Below are 15391 nucleotides of genomic sequence, written 5' to 3' on the forward strand. Positions count from 1 at the left end.
CTAGTTAGGACAACTTAATTAACAACTAGGATGGCAGGCTAGAATGGCAGAGAATGACCTTGAGTGAAGTCACGTACTTGTGATCGATGTGTGTAGGGTTAAAGGTACCTTCGACTATGTACAAACACTCCCCTTTTCCACTCAAGTCACTCTCCCCGCCTATCCCAAATAACCCATAAAGAATTACACAACAAGGGATGTGGACGCCTCGAACGCCACGAGCACACTGAAGCCGTCCGTACCGTAAGTCGTTGCTATGCGGCGAAAACACTACTCATCACACAATTTCATTTTACTTATGTGAAGACAGTTGAATTAGAAATGAGGAGATCCGCAGAAGAACCAAAACCACCGACATAGCTCAACGAGACGCGAAGCTGAAGTGGCAATATGGGGGCACATAGTTCGAAGAGATGGACGTTGGGGTCCCAAGGTGCTGGAATGGCGACCTCACACTACAAAGCGCAGTGTTGGTCGACCCCCACCAGGTGGACTGACGACATTAAGCGAGTCGCAGGGATTCGCTGGATGCAGGCGGCTCAGTATCGCGATCGTGAAAATCGAATGTTCTACTAAAGACCTATGTCCTGCAGTGGACGTCCATCGGCTAATATGATGATGATGATGATGCTGATGATGATGATAATGATGATGATGAAGAAGATATGTGCCCACAACCCACTGCACCACTTGGTCATCTAGATATCTACATAAGTTTATTTGAGTAAATAATTACAACACAAGAAGTACATAAACCAAAAGAAAAATCAGTATAAAATATATGACATTGTGCATCTATTATATAATATATTAGCTGACGCCGCGCGCTTTTACACACGTGGTTCCCGTTCCTGTAGGAATACGGGGATAATATATAGCCTATAGCCTTCCTCAATAAATGGGCTATCTAACACAGAAAGAATTTTTCAAGTCAGACCAGTAGCTCCTGAGATTAGCGCGTTCAATCAAACACACAAACAAACAAACTCTTCAGCTTTATATTATTAGTAAGTATAGATTAATTGTGTTGCAATTATTATCGCCCATCTCTAGAAATACAATCTTACACGCAAGTATAATTTTCATATTTTGTCCTTGTTGGACAAGAAGCTGAGCATTTTTATAATAACAGTAAGGTTCATTATACTCATTGTTATTAATAAAGTACTAAATTAAAACCGGACAAAGAAAAGCATTGAAAAACACCTGATGCACCGACGTCCATTTTGTTTAATTTGATTGCTACATCGCGATACTTTTCAGGTGTTTTAAGATTTCAGTGAATTAATGCAAGTTATTAAAAAAATGAACAAATAACTGTTATTAGTAATAATATTCCTAAATATATTCGAGAACGAAATTCTCTTCTTTACGAAATTTTCTGTGCTACTACGAAATTTTCTCAGAAACTTCTCAACTACGGAGTAATTAAGTTTATTTGATCCCGCGGACAGCAGGTCACAATTACAGAATTAAACATAGTCTTTATAATCCCGCCAATTCATAATGAAGCATTGTGTATGTAAGCTCTAGTCACAGATTACTCAATAATATACAGATGGAGCTTACGGGACACGACGGTGTCGTACCCGTCACGAATATGAAATTCAAAAACGAATACGTTCTCTTGTCAGTACGATACGAACCGTCGCATCACCAAAATGGCGTGTTATGTTTTTAAATATTTTAAAAACTGTTCTCAAAAACTAAAGAAAAAAGATACAGTTTACTTTTATTGCTTATTATTGATTATTATATTAATTTACGTAATTGTTGGTAGTGTTAAATTTTGAAATACAAATTATGAAAAAAGTTTGTCTAAGCCAAGAAAGGGGTTAAGGATACGCGTGACTTTCGTTTATTTTTGTGGGTTGCATCGGCTTCAGCACGCAGTTTGTAAAGGCTCTCTCTGGTTACTCTGTGGCTCCAGATTGTTTCATGATAGAGACCCTGTAGCATAAGCGATTAAAAATAAGCTGATAATCATTTTCATAAATGTTTTTTTAATGTAAAAACAATAAAACGTTAACAACCTCATGTCATGTAATGCATTTTGGAGTATCTCCAACGCGGCTACAGCAAAAGAATCATTTATTTTCCTAATGACATCGCGTCACATCCGCCATCGCTACGTGCTGTCCCTATGTATGTGTGCTGCCATTCATCTTAAGCGAATAGATCACTGATGACGCATTTCACAGCATTTGCTGATTACAAAACAACGAGAGTTGAAATTCTTAGTGTGTCTTTACACGTGTTTTATGCTACTCGCGAGTTGCACTTTTAAACTCCGAAGGCTTGTCTCTGGTATTATTTTAAAACCATTAAGGTGGAATAGGGATGATGACAGTTTTTAAATTGTGTATAAATTAAGAGTATACTAATAGTTAAGCAATTTTGTAAAAGTAACAGGATATCTGCGATCATTACTTTCGGAGCTACAGGGATTTATAGGGTCAGATTTGCGGCGCTGCCACGGATCCCTGAAAAACGCCTCATACAAAATGGCACGAACTAATGACGTCGTAGGTACATAATGATCATTAGATTTATATGAAAAAAAAAACATCGTAAGGAAACCAGCATACCGGAGAATTTTCTTAATTCTCTGTGTGTGTGAGGTCTGCCAAACCGCATTGGGCCAGCGTGGTGGATATAATTAACTACCATTCATAATCTAATCAAATGATTATATTTGCGTAAGATTGCTAGGTACAAAATATTATCGAATCTTTGCTATCTTTATATTATAAAAATTGTAATTATCAAAGATAAACATAGCTGCTAATGCATTTTGATTGCATAAAATCGCAAGTAAGCCAAATCTGTAATAAATAATCAATTTTTTTCAGTACCCATATTCAGCTCACTGTTGAGCATGAGTCTCATCTCAGCTTGAAAGAGGTTAGGCTACCACGCTGGCCCAATGCGGATTAAAAAATTTAATAATATTTAATTTACCAAATAGACAATAATCATTTTTAAGAAATGTTTGACATTTAGAAATGATTTGTTGATTATTTTAAAACTGGGAAGCATGAAGCATGACTAACTAAATCTCATGTATCGTTATGCAACAGAAATCTAAACATAATCATTATCATATTATGCAAATTTATTTCCGAGAATATTATAACAAGAACATTAATTCATAAAACAGTGAACGTGTGAACACACGAATGGTGAAATATTTATACCACCAGTGACCATACGGTCACGCCATCGGGTGGCCATATTGTAAAATAATTATACAAACATGGCGAGGTTTATACAAATAAATCGTTGATAAATAATTAAACCACTCTTGGGAGGTAGTTCAAGAAATAACGACGTCATCTGTCTATACATAAAATCGCTCAGCGCGGAGCATTGAGTCTTTGTGTTTCGTGAAGTTCTTAACGTTAGAGTTGGGCTCAAAAGGACTAGAACCCAGAGCCGTAAAGCACATTATTAAAAAAAAAATAACGTGTTTGTATAATTTAAATTCAGTGTTTGTATGTTTTTTTTTCTGATTGTGTAAGTGCCATAGACTCTTTATGGGACCTCAGCGGCTTCACCGGGGGGTTTGGGCAATCGCAGAAGCATCGCCTGATAGGGCCCGAAGGCAGAAGCAAGAAGTAGATGGGCGGAACGACTCTCTAAGGGCGTCTCCTCTGAGACTCGGACCTTAGAGGGCCGGTGTTTTGGCCTGAGTGTATCAGTCCGTGCGCCCCCGAAGTCGTGAGTTAAAAGGCCCACGTCTGGGTGACGTCAGATATCGAGGACCTCGTGTGTAGCTTGTGTTTGTGTTGCCTGGGAAGCATTGTCGTTCGTTTTTTTTATGTGCGTGTAGTATATGTAATCTTGGTTAATGTTATTTGTTAATAAATGGTTCTGGAAATTTAACTTCATTAGGTAGCTGTTAAAGGGTTGATAAACCTCCGCGATTGTCCACACTTAGATCCTTATAATCTGGCCCTCTCGTAAAATGCGTTCTTCAGACGTCTCCTAACTAAGACCTAGATACCTCCCTGCCAAATTTCAACTTTATAAATCAATAAATTTTCACAGAAATTCCATCATTTCTTCTTCTTAGAGTGCCTCTAAGGTCGGCGGTCAGCTTTCTGAACTTTTCCTTGTCCATGGCTAGGCGGAAAAGTTCTTCGACTGTCTTTATGCCAGTCCACTCCCTTATATTTCGTAGCCAGGACTTCTTTCTTCTTCCTACACCTCTTTTGCCTGCAATCTTGCCCATCATGATGGTTTGAAGCAAACGGTATCTTTCGTGTCGCAAAATATGCCCTAGGTACGATATCTTCCGCTGCTTGACTTGCTTCCATCATTTAGAGAAATTAAATTATTACTTCGCACATGGTCACCCTGTGTACAAATTATACAATATTATTACAGATATTTTTAAAAGTCGTTGACGTGTGCCTTAATGAACGTTCCTTAGATTTGGCGCATTAGATAACTTTCTGGATAAATCTGGATTTCGTGTGGAGAATTATCGTAGACTAATATAGGTTAACGACTTGTTAATGATATATGTCAGCAAGCTTTTAGAGTTATGGGTTTAATACACTAACAGCTGGCCTATTCACTAAATTAGTAATTCTAAAGCCACGTGATTTCGTATTCATTTTTTTAAAGAATATTTGCCATATCTTTTATACTATGACCAAATATTCCCATTCCCCTCCAACTAGTCGGGAAAGACTGTGTTAGGAGTGGGTACGACAATAGACCAACGGGGCGGGGATCGAACCACCATCCCTCGGTGGTGAGTCCGACCGCTCTTACCGTTGAGCTATTAAGACTTCATTATTTATTTAAAGCTTAATAATTTCTTAGTTTCTAATGGAAGCCATAGACTCTATGTATCTTAAATGTATCCTACTATAATATTATAAACGCACAAGTTTGTATGGATATACGTTTTTTGGATGTTTGTTACTCTTTAACACCGCAACTGCTGAAACAATTTGGTATACCGAATTTTCTATACAAAACAAAAATTTAAGAAAATAAGTTTGCTTTTCCTGTGATTGAAAGCAAAATGTGAGCAAAACATGTATTTTCCAAAAAAATAAACTATCGAGAAAAGTTTTACAAATTGTGTATTTTGTATAGTCATAGCGAAGCTAACACTTTGAAATATCATTTACCCAAATATCAGGCTCCTAACTTTTCCAGAATCTGAGATCCAGGACCATTTGTAACCACCAAATTACATATTGCGCACTCTTAATGTTAATTTCTTATATTACAAAGGTAAGGTAGAACCTCCTCCTTTTTGGAAATCGGTTAAAAATACGTTTATAGTGAATATGAAAAACAAGATATTACCTACATCACATTGAAAACTGACTGAAAATAATCTTGTGTTTATTCATAGACAAGCATAAAGCGTGAATTGTTTGAATTGCTAAGTAATAATAATTTAAACACACCAACCGCGTCAAGAATAATTTTATTTTGCATCGTAACCAATTCTCTGGAAAATGGTGCATTGTAAAACGCGCAACCTTCTGTTATAATACACATTCTATTTGCTTTTCGTAATATAATGTTCAAGCCACTTGTTCAATTAATCATCATTAAATTAATTCAATTCTTAGTTTCGAAAGTGTCAACTGAGCTATAAGTCATTTTTTTCATAATAGGTAGATAGTTGCTTACGTTACCTATAACGTAATACAAAACAGTTAATGTTCAATGTAAAATAATTGTATTTAACTCATCATCATTTATCATTATAAACCCATATTCGGCTCACTGCTGAGCTCGAGTCTCCTCTCCAGTCAGAATGAGAGGGGTTAGGCCAATGGGCCAGCGTGATGTACACGCTGGCCCAATGCGGATTGGCAGACTTCACACACGCAGAGAATTAAGAAATTCTCTGGTATGGCTTTCTTCACGATGTTTTCCTTCACCGTTTGAGACACGTGATATTTAATTTCTTAAAATGCAGACAACTGTAAAGTTGGAGGTGCATGCCCCGGATCGGATTCGAACTCACACCCTCCGGAATCGGAGGCAGAGGTCATATCCACTGGGCTATCACGGCTATTGTATTTAACTTATTAATTATAATTTTTTATATGTATGTTTCCTCACGATGTTTTTTCTTCACCGCTTGAGACGTGTGATATTTAATTTCTTAAATGCACACAACAGAAAAGTTAGAGGTGCATGCCCCGGACCGGATTCGACCTTACGCCCTCCAAATCGAAAGCAGAGGTCATATCCACTGGGCTAACACGTCTCTCATGAAAGTATATAGGTACTTATGATATGACTAATAGGTACGTATGATGTTTCTTTCGGAACAATGACATTCGTCGACTATTTTCATAGTATCAAACGCATGCATGCATCATAGATCCCGAATTACATTCGACGCTTAACATTTAACTGGCCGCCATGACACCGATGTGCAACATACAATAATTCGTGGCAATAAATTCATTATGACCCTTGACCTTTGGACACTGAGGTGACTTGTGGTGAGTGGTTAACGTGACGTAACGCGTCGTAAATCAAACTGGGTTCGAAAAACTGCGTCACTGAATTCGGGTCGACGAGGGCAGGATTGCTGGTTAAATTACAGGCACAAGAGACTTGCTTAACATCAGGTTGACGGGCGCAGGGCAAGGCGTCTTACAGTAGAGTTCATAGACATAGTTGGGGCACCCCCAGGCATGTTCCTAAAGACAGAGAGATCATCTCTTTTAAGGAGATCGATAATGATGATGATGATGATGATGATGAAGATAAAAGCTCTGAGCAGATCCTTAGATTTGTGATCCGAATATAGGGTAAAGGAGTTCTTTTATGACATATCAACACTTAGCTTTTCTACTCGTGTTATTTTCCCCGCTCACGTGGTGACAAATGTGGTGGTATCCTACGATTAGCTTTGGAATATGCTGGTTCTCATGTAGGTTTTGTTGCATTTATAGTGAGTTCAAGGTTTTTATGCATGTTATAGAGCGATTGTGCCTTTGGCAACTGCTACCGCTACAATATACAAACTTTTCCATTTTTAGTTTAATTTCTTAGGTCATAATAATTTGTTGTGGTAATATTGGGTTGCACAGATTATGTCTTTACGCGAATCAAAATAAGATTAATGTTTGAAAGTGCATTATAAAAACCAAGATATTATAATGATTGCTCTAGCAAACAATATTAAGATCCAGAGTGTAAGATAAACAAGCCCAAACGATATTAGGTATTCTCGCTTAGTTAAGCTAATCCTATGACCACCTTCTACCTTCATAATCTGACCCGGTACCTCGGTAATCAATTCTTACCAAAGACAAATATACCAATACCAAACCAATATCTGGAAGCATCTATGGTTCTAAATCTCCCACCCACACTTACTAATACTACAAACAGGGTGAGTTTAATAAAAGCTCATAAAAACGGATTAAACAAGCAATCATGCACTGAATATGCCAATCGTAAAGTTCAAAGCACATCATACTCGTCACACGACACATCCCGATCTCGCAGGCGCCATGCGTGCACCAGACTAAACAACAGGCTCCCGAACTTGTGGCTCAATGCACTCGAGTTTTACGAATTCTTGGTCATTTGCCAAACGATCACGCAGCTGTCAACCTCATCATCATCAACCTGTTTTTAAACCCGATGTAGCAGTCCTCTCTCCTACAACAAATGTTGGATAAGAAGTTTACATAAGTAAGTCCTTTATTGAAATGTATACCAAGTTCAGATTCACTGGTACTTGGAACTACAATGAGAAGAGCAGTACTCTGCTCCCATTTATGAGATGACTGAGCCAAATATCAGCTTGCTTTCAAAGTGAAAGTCACGCCTGGAAAACGACCTTTACGATCCTGACGAAGACATAACGACCAACAACGCTTCCCAGGCAATACAAACACACACAGTCTTCGCCAGCGAAGACGAGGTCCCCGATATCTGACGTCACCCGGACGTGGGATTTTAACTCACGATCCTAGTGATCAAAACATCTTTTCAGAACGGCCCACTAAACCGAGGTCCGGGTCTCAGAGCAGAGTCCTTAGAGAATCGTTCCGCCCATTTCTTCTGCTTCTGCCTTCGGGCCCTTTCAGGCGATGCTGACACCTGCACAATTAAAAAAAACTAACTAACACTAAATTACAAATGCTAGAGCAACGCCCAAAGGTTACCTCTCTATCGGTATTGTACAGAATTAATTGCGACGATTGTGCTGAGAAAAATTTTCATTCGTTTCCCATAGCAATGTCCACTGCAATAATATGCTGTCTTACGTAATCGATATCTTTTGGACAATTATATCGTTTTATGGCCTTCGTTCTTGATTCGCACTACAAGACTTATGACACACGAATTATGACTTACAAGAATTATGACTTATAGTCATAATTTTTGTAATATTCCACCCTCTAAACCTCTATGGAACTACTGTTCCATAGAGGTTTAGAGGGCTTATAGTAATAATGTTTCTGTCATCACTGTCAAATGAGATCATAACCACATCACAGAAAACATAATATGGTTCCCAATTTTGCGCACTACTGAGGATTTTCAAAATGACTAATACTATTTCTTAGTCAGACCATCCATGCCGCACATACTTACCACTTTTCCAATGAAGGTGAAATAGGAAACCACTTTCTAAAACCCGATCATCTAGTTTTTTGGTACCCGAGAGGTTTGGGTTCTGAAACACTGATATACTCAAAGATTTTATACTAAAATCGTTGGATGTACCTAACAAATTCATAATACAAGTAATATTATGTTTATAACTTATCCGAATAACTTTACAAATCATGCCCAAGGAATGGTGGCAAGAATACTGGCTGAATTTCCGTGCTGGACAGCTATGCTGATTTTTTTGCAAAAAGCCTTTGCGCAAAAAATGTGCCAGCCTCTTCTGTCACCAAATAAGTCGCGGTGAAATGGTTCGAATGGTGAAGAAATTTTGAAAAAAATATTAAAAACTTATTTTTTTTATTACTTTTAATTGATGATAATATTTCTCAAGTAGGTATCTGAATGCTTTTTAGATGCTTTATATTAGCTTCAATTGTGACTATGTAAGTATGTAACAAAATCTTAATTTGACCCACTTCCCGGTTTTAGATTAGGATGAAATTTTGCACACGCTCTGAGTTCTGATGACAATACATGACTAGCTAAGAAACGTCATTACAAATCCAATATGGCAGCCTCCCCAAGATGGCGGTCTGGTTGTTTGAAATCCACCCCCATGATAAGGATATTAAATTAAAGACTTTGCTGTCAGGAATACGAAAAAAATCACGTGACTTAAATCCAATATTTGTAATATTTAGTGCATGCTAAAAGCGTGTTTTTTAGTTTTTTAAACTATTTAAAGTTATTAACTGGCATTTTAATTTTATTTGTTTATTTATTTATTTATTTATTTATTTATTTATTTATTTATTTATTTATTTATTTATTTATTTATTTGGACCACCAACAAAATTATATGAACACATACAAAATATTTTACAAATAAGGGTAGCATAACACATATAATTTTACTTATAGGTAGCCACAGCATGCAAAAAGTATAGGTCGTACGAATAATAGAAATTTAAATTGACAAATAGAAAGAAAAAAACAAAATATAAATTTGAATTTACACATTTTGACAAAAACCAAAAGAAAAAATTTAAACGAGAACTTTAAAATTTTAAAATTATAAGTGGAGAGAGAATTACATGTTTATAAAATGAAGAATGATTATGAGAGAATTACAATTATACATCTTACAAATTATGAATAAAAATTACAATTATAACAGTAAGGCTTAATTAATTAATTATACATTGGTAAAATAATAAAAACATAAATTAGGTATTTTTAAGTCACAACTTATGATGAGAAAATTACAGATCGAATTATTGAACGGAGCTCTTAAGAAAAGTTTTTAAAATTTTGGATTTGAAAAGATGCAACTTGTCACTGTGTAAGTCAATGGACTTATTTTTGGCAATGAATTCCCTGTAGAGTTTACAAATCCGGGGTAAAACTGAGTGGTTGCCAAGGTTTGTTTTGTAGTGTTTTTGTCGAAAGGTATGGATCGGGTACCGAGGCATACGACGAGGAATGTTGAAAGTGACCTGGCCTAGCAACTCTGCGTCGTCTATGGTCCCATTTATAAGCTTGTATAGAAACATAATGTCATGCATCTTACGCCTGTCTGACAACGAAATCAATTTGAATTTTGTAAGACGAGTAGAGTAGGATGCTCTAATATTTGGTCCAGAGAGGATGCGTGTAAAACGTCTCTGGATGCTTTCTAGGCGATCTTTGTGGATTTGGTATGAAGGATTCCAAATTACTGTCCCGTACTCGAGTTTACTTCTGACGAGGCTTTTAAACAGAAGCTTTTTAGTTTCTAGTTTTTTAAAAGGCTTAGAGTTTCTAATGATGAATCCTAGCATTTTGCGCGCAGATCTACAAATTGTGTCAACGTGGTAGTTAAAACGTAGTTTGGTGTCAAAGGTTATTCCCAAATCTCGGATGTAATCCACTCTTCGTAGGTAGCTATTGTTGATTGCGTATCTGGCATCAAACAAAGTACGTTTTCGCGTGAAACTTATAAAAGAGCATTTGGCTGGGTTCAGCTCCATGCCATTACATTTACACCAAACCGCCATTTTATTGTATTACATGCTTGAATATTTTCTCAGAATAAACACGAAATGTAATTTTTCAGTTCCGTCAATCGTTTCAGTTTTTACTGCGTTGAGGTGATGATGTAAACAATTAATAATACGGTAGATTACAAATCAGGCTAAGACTGCTTATCTAAACTTTGATACATCAATGTTCCATCTTAATTAACTTTTAAAATGTCAATTGCATCGAGAAAAAGTGCGACGGAAGTGGAGCTATCTGATTCTTTTACTTTCATCTTTCGTCGTCTCGCGCGATGGTTTTGTTATTTAACTTGTGTGCTATCGGCAACAGGAACTATCGAGTTTCCGTTTTTAAAAGGAAGCGAGATAAGGATCTTTGTTTTAAAAAGAAAACGTGCTGAATGTGTATTCTTTATTTAAAGTAGTGCGAAACATTTCAGTCGTGAACTTCCTCGTTAATTTATTTTTGGTAATTCCATGGTTTACTAGTGTTTTTATTTTTTATTTTCTACAAGTTAGCCCTTGACTACATAATCACCTGATGTTAAGTGATGATGCTATCTAAGATGGAAGCGGACTAACTTGGTATGAATAGGATGAAATCCACATTCCTTTCGGTTTCTACACGACATCGTACCGGAAGACTGAATTGGCGATACCCAGACCTCAATGCCAGGCAATTGAGAAAACCTCAATCGGCCCAGCCGGGATCTAACCCCGGACCTCCGTGTTGTAAATACATCGCGCATACCACTGCGTCAAAAAGTGGTTGGTTTAGATTTTAAGTACAGATCAACTGGTCTGGTAGTACTTCGGCCTTAGTAGTTACCACTCTACCGGCAATACCACATAGCATCTAGCAAATATATTGGTAATACCATAGCTTACAGGTGGTTAAGTTGCCTAGTTGGTTTAGATTTGAAATTAGATTTCCGATCAGACCAATTTAGGTTGTTCTAAACCTTCAGCCTTCATTAGTTACCACTCTACCAGCAATGATGCAGTACCAAGCAAATAAGCATTCCAATATGATGCAGGAATCCAGCAAAAAAACAGAAATATCTGTTTATATAATGATTTATTTATATTGCTATCATCCGCGAAAATTCGGCGAACCCATGCGACAACGTCACCCAGGTCAAAGTCACAAAGGTGCAAATTGCACGTTGTAGAGTCAACATCTCCTGAGGATGCTCCGGTTTCGGGGTGAAACGTACGTAGAGAGTATTTTGTCGGACCTGGGTGACGTTGTCGCATGGGTTCGCCGAATTTTCGCGGATGATAGCAAAATAAATAAATCATTATATAATCATGATGAACTTCCGCAAAGTAACGCCTGCTTCTATCCAATATAGAAATATCTGTTTTATAAATATTCTATGTAATTTCATATTATAGGGTTGTTATCTAAAACGGCCTTGAGTAACCTTCGGACTACAGTTGCTTTTGATAATCTATTTGTCTGTTATCAGTTTATTACTTGTATTGCAACGATGTTAGTCATAAACAGTCGTAACATGCTACTAATAATAAAAACGGGAAAGTTTGTATGGATGTGTGGATGTTTATTACTCTTTAACGCCGCTACTACTGAAGCGATTTGGCTGAAATTTGGGATGGAAATAAAATTTACTCTGGATTAACACATAGGCTACTTTTTATCCCGAAAAAATCCATGGTTTCCCGAGATTTGCGTAAACTGATAATTTTGATGATATGAATGTTTGTTACTCTTTCACGCCTCGACTACTGAACCGAATTGTCTAAAATTTGGTTTTGAGATATATTATAGCATGGATTAACACATAGGCTACTTTTTATCCCGGAAAAATCCATGATACCCGAGGGATTTGTAAAAAATTCCACGCGGGCGAAGCCGCGGGCGTCCGCTAGTATCTATATAATACGAGTATAATCCGCATTTCCAATGTTTTGATTTAGCAGAATAGCTAAATCAAAACATTGGAAAAATTCAAGGAAATAAGTAAGTGTGAAGAATAATCATTATCTGATACATGCATTTTTAACCGACTTCAAAAAAGAAGGAAGGAAGAAAGGTTCTGTTTTTTTTAATGTTTGTTATCTCATAAATTCTGCTGATGTTCTTAAGTTTTCCTAAACCGAAGATTGCCTGGAAGAAATCGCTACTTAGCGATAAGGCCGCCTTTTGTATGCTGCTCTCTTCCTAATTTGTTTTTATTTCACTTGTATTTGTCTTTGTGGTGTGCAAATAAAGTATATCTATCTATCTATCTATCTATCTATCTATCTATCTATCTAAATTCGTCATATATGACCCAGCAACGAAAAAATTAACAAGTACAGTTAGAACGGTTTTATACATTGTCTAGTGTCTTGAGCTTTTTAGGCGACACGTCCTTTACGATCTCGGTTTTTTACAGTCACGCTAAGTTGCCTAAAAAAGTATGTAGACATAATATTATTCATACGTTACTCATTACATGGTAGTCATACTATTGGTATCGGCACCCACGTTGCTAAATGTGGATTTCCTTAAACGTCAAGAGATTATTCGAAGATCGAAGTGAATTTTGGTAGATTAGGTGACAGGAGGAATAAAAAATGGTTATTTATTTCTGCTTTCAGCGGTGGGGAAGATAAATATTTTAAAGACGACTTGTAGAAATTGTAAGAAAATATATTTTTTGTTATTCTAGAATTTCTTTCAAATAAAAAAATACCATGCTCGTTACTCATGAACAGCATACACACAGAATACAACAGTTTTATTTTGCATCTTTGTAACCAATGATGTTAAATACTGTTAGATGTGTTACAAGGTCATGAAAAATGAGGCGCTCAAAAGAGAAAATTTCCACATCTCAATGTTAGTTGTGGTCAGGACGTGTAAAAACTATATATTCACAAATAAATAATGGAATTAAAGACAAAATTGTGCATGTGTGCGCTTAGTTTTGTAGCCTATTATTCGGATCACTTTTTGCGGTAATTTTTAGGGACATAACCGATCTATTGTATAAAATTATCATTGTTTGTAAACCTCCATGCTGCGCATCAAATTGTCAAAATTTTGGAAATGTACATTATTACCTATTAAATAACACACCTCACTTTATTACGTGCTGGTTCAGTATTTTTATTGGGTTGCCCTGAATACCCACCTGATCAAGGGCTAATACTTGCTGGAGGTTCTGAACAACATATAAGATACCTTTCATTATGTTCATCTACCGTGCTCGAGTGAATCCTACAATCCTGTGTTCGGCTCTTGTACTATATTTAAAATTATCTTTTTTGTTACAGAGATCGAGCCACCTTTTTCAATCCGCGATGTCACAATCAAAAGAAATACAGATGTTAACGACTTCTACGATATGCTATCGGAGATCGGCAGGTGAGTCACCTATTGTATTGTATTGCTTGCTACACTCACCGTCACACGTTATAATAGGTATCTATTTGTTATTACTTTTATCTACAAGTCTCTGGCACTCTGGGAACGCATTCCATTCTGTTATAGTACGCGCGTTAACAACTGAGTCTTAGGGCCATAAATCATTTCTCTATATCTATCTCGCTTGCACTTATGGGTCTTATGGAGCCGTCTAGTGAAGGGTGTAACAATGAAAGACATATTATCGATAAGTAAAGTTTATTATCGTATCTTGTTCACAAAATTAAAAAAATTAACAATATTTGATTTAATATAATACATATTTCATATTATATAATTATTAACTAAATAAAATTAATCTTCATCTGAGTCTTCATCATCAGAATCTTCGTCTTCTGCCAAATTTATTATAAGCGGCGCGTGATCTCTAATTAGAGCTTTTTGTAAATCTTTGTTTTGAAGTTCTTCGGCATGCCTAACACATTTGGCCCAGTCTTCTCGTGTGACATTTTCTATGGCTCGGTGGAGGTGATTTTCGACATCTGCTATCTTGAAGGTATTATTATTCTTCGCAACTTCTCCCTTTACTTGTGCCCAAATTAATTCTATTGGGTTATATTGACAGTGATATGGAGGGAGCCTTATTACTTCATGACCTCGTTCATTTGCCAGATGGTCTAAAGCGTAGACCTTCTGCGGGTTACTGGCTTTTACTTTTCTTATTAATTCTTCAATAATTTCGTTGCTGGAATATGGAATCTTTTTCTTTGTCAACCATTCTTGAATTTCAGCTTTCCTCGTGTTTCTTGTGGGTATCTTTTCCAACTGTATCGAATGATAGCTTGCGTTATCGACAATTATAACTGAGATCTCATAAAATGAAGCTACAGTTCGCTTCAACACACTTTTATCAAAATCGTCAATATTAGTGACGGTTTGTGGTTTCTTAAAATTTGTTCTTGGTATACAGGTACTGCCTGATTGTGATACTTCCGTCTTGATTCGGTCCACTGTCGCTCTGCTCACACCACAAACAAATGCGGCCATTTCACGTGGTTTGTTGAAATTTAGAGAAGCCACTTTATTCGGATCACTTTTCAATTCATTGAGAAACAGGAATACGTTGTGAATCAGTGTTCGAGCTTGAGGGCTAATATCGCCATGTAATTTCTTCAGATCAACGTTAGAAAATAAAGTATCCATAGTGCGCAACGAGTAACACATGAATGTATTTATTTAATTGCAGTAAACACATTTATAGCAAAAAAAATACGCAATGCAATTACATTAGAAACCGACCAATCAGAATCGTCCAAATCATTATTGACTCATCATTAGCACGTGCGCAGGTAGCCGTTTATCGATAATTAGGGTGCGC

General features: G+C 36.7%; 1 protein-coding gene across 1 annotated transcript in view; it reads left to right on the forward strand.

The window, feature by feature from the left end:
- LOC112049152 (myosin light chain kinase, smooth muscle) overlaps positions 1 to 15391 on the forward strand; it is a 66839-nt gene that overhangs the window by 19647 nt on the left and 31801 nt on the right. The window contains exon 3 of the mRNA XM_024086951.2: positions 13923 to 14013. Coding sequence (XP_023942719.1) covers positions 13923 to 14013 — 91 coding nt within the window. The remainder of the gene's footprint in view (positions 1 to 13922; positions 14014 to 15391) is intronic.

The sequence above is a fragment of the Bicyclus anynana genome, chromosome 23, assembly GCF_947172395.1.
Source record: "Bicyclus anynana chromosome 23, ilBicAnyn1.1, whole genome shotgun sequence".
Classification (NCBI taxonomy): domain Eukaryota; kingdom Metazoa; phylum Arthropoda; class Insecta; order Lepidoptera; family Nymphalidae; genus Bicyclus; species Bicyclus anynana.